The sequence below is a fragment of the Octodon degus genome, unplaced genomic scaffold, assembly GCF_000260255.1.
Source record: "Octodon degus isolate 3935 unplaced genomic scaffold, OctDeg1.0 scaffold00023, whole genome shotgun sequence".
Taxonomy (NCBI): Eukaryota; Metazoa; Chordata; class Mammalia; order Rodentia; family Octodontidae; genus Octodon; species Octodon degus.
Genome location: NW_004524599.1, coordinates 5,711,083 through 5,719,393, shown reverse-complemented (window position 1 = coordinate 5,719,393; position 8,311 = coordinate 5,711,083). Strand labels below are relative to the sequence as shown.

The window sequence follows — 8,311 nt, the reverse complement described above, 5'->3', positions numbered from 1 at the left end:
GCGCGGGGGCGCGGGGCTGCCTGGGCCGCATGGCGAAGCCGGCCAGGTTTGCGCTCCGCTCGGCGCTCCGCAGGGAGGGCGCGGTGCCCGGCGCGAGCGCCCAGAAACCCAAAAGGAAAGCTTTTTATTTGCTGAGAATGAAGCCCCCGAAGGAGCCCGCCCCCAACAACAACAACAACGTGTCCTTTGTGCTCCACTGTCAACTAGGCAAGGAGATCAAACACATTTGCAGCAACTGCAGTCGGGGGGAAGACGCCCGGGACGGTGAGTGCCGGGGCCGGCGGGCGGCGGGCGGCGGGCGGCGGGCGGAGGCGCAGTGCCTCCCCAGTTTGGGCGCTGCTGGGAGGACTGCGGGGACCTCCGCCCTCTCCCCAGACATGACACCGCCAGGCACTTTGCCAACTGCCTCCCAGAGCCAAAATCAGCTTACAACTGGAATAGACCGTGGATCTATCTCCCCCCTCTCCCAGAAAAAGGCTCGAAGCAGTTAGAGAAACAACTCTGTCGTTTTTATTTGGGAAGATGGGATGTTGGAGGATTTGTCAGTAAAAAAATGTAGCACCTGCTTTCTCTCTTATGTGGGCTCCTTGACTGATTCCCCATCTTTGCATTATGATTGGGTATAGGATTTGCGTAGCAGATGTGGGCTCCTTTCCGGTGGGTCCACTTTGGAGAGGTGATTTGGCCCTGACCACCGCAGCAAGAGACTTGTGGAGTTGTGGAATTATGTTCCTTTGGAGTAGAACATGGCTGTGGTATGGGAAGAGCAGTAGCCTGTCCTCCGTGGAATGGTGCCCGATGGCCACAGGGTGGGGAGGGGAAGAGGTGGGCGTGCAGTCGGGTTGTCTGGGTGAACCTGGGTGTGTGCGAGCTGGAGTTCCTCCAAATTCGTGTAAAGTGGGGTGGCGAAGTGGTGTCCGGCTGTCAAGGACTCTGGGTGAGGGAACCAAGGAGGAGGGAGAGAAGCAGTCAGGACCCTCTGCAGATGGGGTGCGCCTCTAGGCTTGAGCACTGAGCACCTTGCGGAGGAGCAGACTCAGAGAGCTATGAAGGTCTCAGAAAAGTTTTAGGCAGCGGATTTTACAGAGAGAATCAGCTGCTGGGCAGCCTGAAGCCCGTCTCCTGGCTTGGCACGCACACCGCTTGGGCAGGCAGATTTTCTTATTAGTCAGGGAGGTTTCCCTTGATTCCTTTGGAAGACAGATATTACTCAGGATCTCTCCATTCTTCTGGGCCTCTGAAGTGCAGAGCAATGAAATGACTGTGGATCGGCTAATGGCTTCTCAAAATGAGAGTCCGGCTAGCTAGCATAATTACAGCTTTCTGTGATTAAACTGCAGGAGTGGCTGTGTAGTGGGGTTTATCGAGACACGGAGAGGGAAACCAGGACCGTGTTGGAGGCAGGTGTCCGAGAAAGGCTGCCCCTGGGAGGGCAGGGAAGACGCTCATTTCTGAGCATCACTTGTTTAGTTTGATGGGTTTGATTCTACTACTATACAAGCCAAGAACCGAAGACTTAAGAATCCACTTGCGTTAATCAGATGATCTAAAGCTAGACCTTGCGCCGAAAGTGTAATAGAACAGGAGATGCAAGCTAACATACCAATTAAATGTCACCCTAGTGACTAAACTACACCCCAGTAGGCTGCTTCCCCAACCTTGGGAGTTTATTTAAATTAGTATCTCTAAATGCTGCTACAGTAAAGAAAGGGATATGTCTATGTTTGAGGACATATGTTTACAGGTGTCATCATGAACTGTAATATTGTTGAATATGTGTGCAGTTTATGAGGGCAGACATGTATTTTAACCTACAGAATTTTTTTTCTTTCTTTCTTTCTTTCTTTCTTTCTTTCTTTCTTTCTTTCTTTCTTTTTTTTTTTTTTTTTTTTTTTTTTTTTTTTTTTTTTTTTTTTTTTTGTACCAGGACTCAAATTTGTGTTTGCCAAGCTGGTGCTGTACCACTGAGCTATATCCCCAGCCCAGAATTTATTTCTTATGCCATGCATTATTTCTATAGCCCGAAATACTTCAGAATGTCCAGATGCCGACCTATCAAAGGGTCAGTAGGTGGGGAGTGATTGTAGTGCCTGATTTTTGCCTAGGTCTGTCCCACTATTCCTATTGAAAGTGTGGCACACCCCCACACTAATGTAAATAGAGTGCTGTTAGCTCAACTCTCTTCCTTCCATTGTCAGAGCTTAAAGCGGCCCCACCCACTGGAAAAGGGAAGGAAGTTCAAATAAATTTCACTTCTTGCAAGGATTAACATTCCACGACTGTTTGTGATTGAGTGTTCTGGTAGATAAATTCTCTAAAAGCTATTTCCAATCTTAGTGATTATTTTTCTGTATGCCAAGAGCTCCAGCTATTTTATTTTATTTATTTCTATTTTTTTTCGGAAGGGTCTACAGGGTATTCAGGGTCTCACTACTAGATCACACTCGGAGTGATCTGCCTGTTTACAGCCTCCCAAGAGTTGGGATTACAGGCTTGCGACACCATGCCCAGTCTCAATTGCCATCTCAGTGTGCCCCCTGGGGACGGGGCTGTCATGGCAGGCTCGGGGATTGGATCCCCAGCCCCTGGGCCTTCTTGCAGTACTTTAATCCACTGAGCTATTTGGCTGGCCCAACTCCAGCAATTTTAAAGAAAGCGTGTGTATGGTTAAGATTCTGCCATTGCAGCAGGATTTCTCCAGTGTACCTGTTTCAGGTGGCTCAAAGGTGTTTCTTACCACCAGGCACACCTGCATCGTGTCTAGTACTACAACCCTTTTCGGTTCTCCATCCTGGGTCAGGTTACAAAGCCCTTACTTGAAATTTTACACGGGTATTGACCACTGAGTTTCTCGCCTTCTTAACTTCCTTATATATCAAGTGAAAGTTGTTTTTTCTTTTTGGTTTGTGGCGCTAGGGATCAAGCCCAGGACCTCCAGTGTGCTAGGCAAGCTCTGTACCTCTGAGCTCCCCCACAAGCTTCTGGCAGTTACTTTGAACAAATTTAAAGTTTATTTTAATAATTTGCCATTTAAGACAATCTGTAAAAGTGTTTAGCTGATATAGAATAAGTTTTAAGAGAATATTCTTGACTAAGTGTGTTAAGAGGTAAAATCGCATTTTAGCATTTATCTTTTTTATTTAAATATTTAAAAAATGAATGATTTTTTAAAATATTTGTACCTATGAACTAGTATTGAAGATGTTTTGCTGGCATTCTAAGTAATTCTGTTTTTTAAAAATAGATAGACTGCAATTTGCTATTCGTAAATAGGCAAGATACTTTGTGGTTACTTCCACCTCTGCATTTTGAGTCAGTACTGAAACTGTTATCAGATTAGGAACCAGGCTTCTTTGACAGTTTGGTACTAAAAGCCACAGAGCAAATACAAGTAAAACAAAGGTTCACAAGGAAAGCCGTCAAGTTTGTTTGTTTGTTTTTAATGCATTTGTTTCTGCTTCCTGTGCTGAATGTGGACAGCTAGGTGTTGTGGTGTGCACTCACACCAGTGTGAGCACGGTGTGTTTTGTGGTGTGCATTCACACCTGTGTGGGCACGGTGCGTGTTGTGGTGTGCATTCACCCCTGTGTGGGCACAGTGCGTGTGTAGTCTCAGGAAACCTCAATGAGTCTCAAGCTTTGGTAAATGGTAAGGAATTAGAGGCGATCACAGAATTTCCTGGCACTTTTTTTTTAAAAACCCTCCCTTATCTACTTGATAGCGAGGCCAACAAGTAGGGGTGGAGGAGATGGAAAGAGTTTTCTAGCTAAATGGATTAGAAGTTCTGTACTTTGTGTACAGAAGGGTGAAATCATGACTGTGTTCCTTTCCTGGAAGAAACAGAATATGGTATAATTCACAAATGGTTAAAATCAAGTTTAAAGGGAACTGTAGTAGAAAGCAAAATAGTTCTGGTTGTGGTTTCATATACATTTCTTTTTGCATTTGATTCCTTTCAAGTCTATTCATAGCAAGGAGTTACTTTAGGAATATAGGTTAATGAGTAATGATTAGACGTGGGCTGGGGTTGTAGCTCCGTGGTGGTAGAATGCACACTTAGCATTGTGTGAGGCCCTGGGTTCAATCTGAGCACCAAAGTACTACTTTAAAAAAATGATTATGATTATTTCATTTCTTTAGAAATAAAATATTTAGAGTTTTCAGAGCTTTTAGAAATATTTGGACGTCTCTCAGTCTTATTTTTGTAGTGACATTTAAAAAGTCATAAAGCAGTAGATCTTGAAACTAGGCTGTTGATTGTAACTGCTACTCCATGCTTTTAACATGGAATTGGTCACCATTCCAAAGCTCTCTTCGTTTCACTTAAATATTATTTCTGTTCTTTAAATACTCATAATTTTGCTAATCCACTGGCTTACTGGATGTGTCTTCCAAATTTTGTTTTAGGGATTAGAAATAGGTAGCTTGTTTCTTAATGGATTCCATTATGAACCTTGGAAATGAGAACAGCCCATCACAATACTCTTTTACTGACCAAAGGGTCCTGGCAGCAGGACAGTCTTTCAGGAGAGAATACCTTGTGAGTTTCTATGCGCCATCTCCCTCCTTTTTCAGATGAGAAGATGGAAGGGCAGCAAGGTTAAGTCATAAGCAAGTAGTGGTCAAACCACCCCCCAATATCCAGACTGGTACCAGGACTGTTCTGGAAGAGGCAAGCAGCTTCCAGTGTGGTCCAGAGCTGGATCCTGGGACCTCCCTGTGTATTTTCAAATACAGGCTCCTCTGCGTGCTGACTGAGTGGCTTTAGGAAGTTATAGCATTATTTACTGCATGGAGTTGTGAGGATTAAATGAGATAATTGGTACAGAGCACTTAGCATGGTGCCTGGCAAGAGAAAGTGCTTGAGAAATATTAGCTATGATTACTATCATTTGTGCTGTTACCACCAAGTCCAATTTTGCCTGGGGGTTTTCCTCCTGCTCTCCTGTTCTGCTTCTCATCTTCTGTAATTAAATTTCTTGGATTGGGTCCAACATAAAAGCACCCCATTCCTCTCTCTAGCTCACAGTTAAAACATATCCTTTTATGTTGTAGGTAAAAGAAATTAGCTATGAACCTAAATTGATAATGATGAAGCATTTTCTTGGTCAGATGAATACAATAAAAGTAAGCAAGCAGAGATTTAGTTATTTCTCGGGGATCCTTAAAAAAAGATCTAGGTACTTGTCAGGGAAGGGAGATATAGCGTTTTAGGAGTTGGGGTGCATCTCAGCGGTAGGATGCCAGTCTACCATTGCATGAGGCCCTGAGTTCCATCCCTGGCACCTTGAGTGAAAGAAAAGAGGGCTTGTCAGGATGTTCGCAAAGGGTCCAGAGAGCAGGCAGTTCTGGTCTGACTTGGTCTCTTACAGCTCTAATCTACTAGCTTTTATGTCTCCTGAATTTATAAGGTTTGCAGCTGTGTGTATGCAGTTTAAGGATACATATGAAGCAACTCCCTAACCAGTCCTTGTCTTTGAAGAGTTTGGATTTTTGTGACAGGGGCAAGAAAACAAATTGCTGAGTGATGAGAGGAAGTTGCTGGCTGTGTGAGGAAGGCAGGAGGACTTGCCTGCCAGCGAGGGGACATTTGGATTAGGGCTCAAAAGGAATTTTCCAGATAAAGAGAATGTAAGAAGGGGGAGGACAGGAGGGGAGAGAGAGAGGGGTGAGAGAGACAGACAGACAGACAGAGAACAATGCAACTGAACATGAAGAAAGCATAATGTGTCCAGGAAAGGGAGAAAATTAAGATACATAGCATATGTTAAAAAAAAAGTTTCATGAATTCAGCAAAATAATCCAACATAGACAAGTAGTCTATAGTAGTAGTGGGTTATCCACATAACTGGCAATGTCAGAAGTTGTTGACTTGAGCCTTTTACAGCTCAGCATATTAATATGGCTTTACTTTTTGTACCTCATTTTTATACTTTTCTGCTGGATAGTTAAGACCAAGATAAAGCAAGACCTATATAACAAGAAATGTAACTTTTTAGATGTACAACTACTTTGTCTTAATTCAATGAGAAGAAAGATTTGTACTAGTAGTGTTTGTGGACAGGATATCATGTCTGCATCTTGTACTATGTATAACCACTACGAAGACAACAATATGCACTGTATTAATTATTGAAACTGTCTTATTAATCAGTCTTGAAACTCTCACTGCTATTTGTTTCTCTATAAAATTATTTTTAAAAGAAGAAAAAAAAGGTCACAATATAGTCTAGAACCATAAAATGGGGCACTTCATCAATTTTCTCCCAGCCAGTATATTTGTGAAGCATTTTTGGCTGCCACGCCAACTTCTGGGAAAATAAAAATCATCAAGACAGGGGAATAGTAGATGAAGATAAAAAGATAGACACATTTGTGCCCAAAAGTTTGGCAAGTCTGAGAGAAGCTGTTGGTTTTTGGAGGTAGCAAAAGAGATCGGTTACACCTTGTGCTCGAGGGAGGTCAGGAAAAGCTCTATACAGATTTTGTCCACAAAACCACAAAAACGGCACAGAGTTTTGCAAGCAGAAGTGATGTAATCAAATTACACTAAGAATATATTTTTAAAAACTGTACACGTATCCAAAAGGTTTGCTACTGAAGCCCACAACTCATCACACGGGCTGCCTGCTCCTGGACTGCTTTGAAGCAGGTTTGAGGAGGCCTTCATGGTGTGCTGCTGGTACTGCCTGGTAAGGCAGAGGGAAGGACCCAACTCCCAGAGTCCCAGCTCAGGAAAGGGTATCCCTTGACTTTGGAAAATAAGTGTCAAAAAACCTGACATTCTGCTACTGGGCTACAGCTTCAAAATGTATGCAGTACACTTTCAATCAGCAGCAATTCAAAATCATCTGGTGTTAATTTTAGTGTAACTTCCAGCGCCCATACAGTTTTACTCATATTTCCCCTTCTGTTCAAATCTCTGACACTTGACACGCATCTGTAACCATTCGCTTAGTTTAGAAGAAGAAATATATTTGTGAAATTTGTAGCTGAAAATAGACCCACGTGTCTAACCAGATAAGATCACCCTGAAAAGATGGATAGAGGTTATATGCCTAAAACATTGGGGGGCACGGAGAATCGGTGCTTGTTTGCTAGTTCCTGGGCAGAGCCTTGTGCCAGATGGGCAGTTGGCATGCCAGTGGGAACATGAGCGAGAGCCTGTTGAAGGACAGGTAGCCAGGGTGAGGGGCGAGGTCGTCTTCTTAATACTCAGACTCTAAGGGAATGAAAGAAAGTGCAAGGAGACCAGGAGTTACAGTGCTTTAGGAATGAGAACCGGGAGCCAAGCAAACATCCGTGTTGGCAAAGAAGAAAAGAATTACAGGGATTTTTCAGCCCAGCGGAAGAAATCAGATAGCATTTTAGACTATACTAGAGAAATAAAGTCATGGTGGTTTCTCTAGCGGTGTATGGAGTCTACAGTTTCCAGGTCAGAAACATGATACAACGTGGTCATTGATTCACTCATGTATTGAACATTGATGCCCACAGTGAACTTGGTGTATGAACAAAGAGATAAGGATAAGTTCATGGACCAAGAGGAATTCACGGTCCAGTGAGGGCTGCTGCTGGGACAGGCAAGCCCGAGCTGCCAGGGGTGCAGATGTGGAGGTGTTTCTTGGGAGCGATTCCAGGGCCTCAAGGCCTGTTTCCACTTTGAGGTATCATGAGTACACCATGGTGATCATTCATGGCAGCCTTACCTCTGCCAAGGCCTTCATCTCTATTGGACATCTACGCCCAGGAATCAAAGTGCTGGGCCATGTGGTGACTCTGTGTGACCATTTGAGGAACAGCCCCACTGCTTTCCAAAATGACTGCGCCATTTCATCTACATTCCTGCCAGTAGCACGTGCTTAAAAGTCCAATTTCTCTACATTCTTTTTGACACTTATTATCTGTGTTTTGGATTTTTAGATACCTTTGAGGACTTTATGGTTCTTAATTGATGGCCAGGAAGAGAAAGAATTTAGTTCATTTGAGGGGAAGCCAGTATACTTAGAAAGCCTAGACACCTTACATAAATGTATTTCTATTGCATTTCATAGTTCGCATTTCCTACACCCTTGCTATCATAAAACACTAAGGTCAGGTGACATTAAGGTCACACTTGCCACTGTGATTATTTTCAAGAGGAGGGCACAAGCCACCAAAGCAACCACAGGGGATTCATGTCTGTCACCTGCTTTCACTGCTGTGGCTAGCGTATCCCACTGGCTCCAATTCCTGCCTTCCCTGCCATGTGCAGCTACCTCTCAGCGTCATCCTTCCTGAGCCTCTAAGAGGAGACTTGGGCTGGGGAGAT

The 8,311-nt window shown here is 43.8% G+C and overlaps 1 protein-coding gene across 5 annotated transcripts in view; it reads left to right on the top strand.

The window, feature by feature from the left end:
* The window catches only part of Phactr1 (phosphatase and actin regulator 1), a 575,214-nt gene that overhangs the window by 295,278 nt on the left and 271,625 nt on the right, over nt 1-8,311 (top strand). Inside the window, exon 1 of one of the 5 annotated variants that reach the window (XM_023712113.1) lies at nt 48-264. The exons of the other annotated variants lie outside the window; for them this stretch is intronic. Coding sequence (XP_023567881.1) covers nt 138-264 — 127 coding nt within the window. The 5' untranslated portion in view covers nt 48-137. Of the gene's footprint in view, nt 1-47; nt 265-8,311 lie in introns of those variants that run through there. 5 annotated transcript variants of the gene reach the window in all.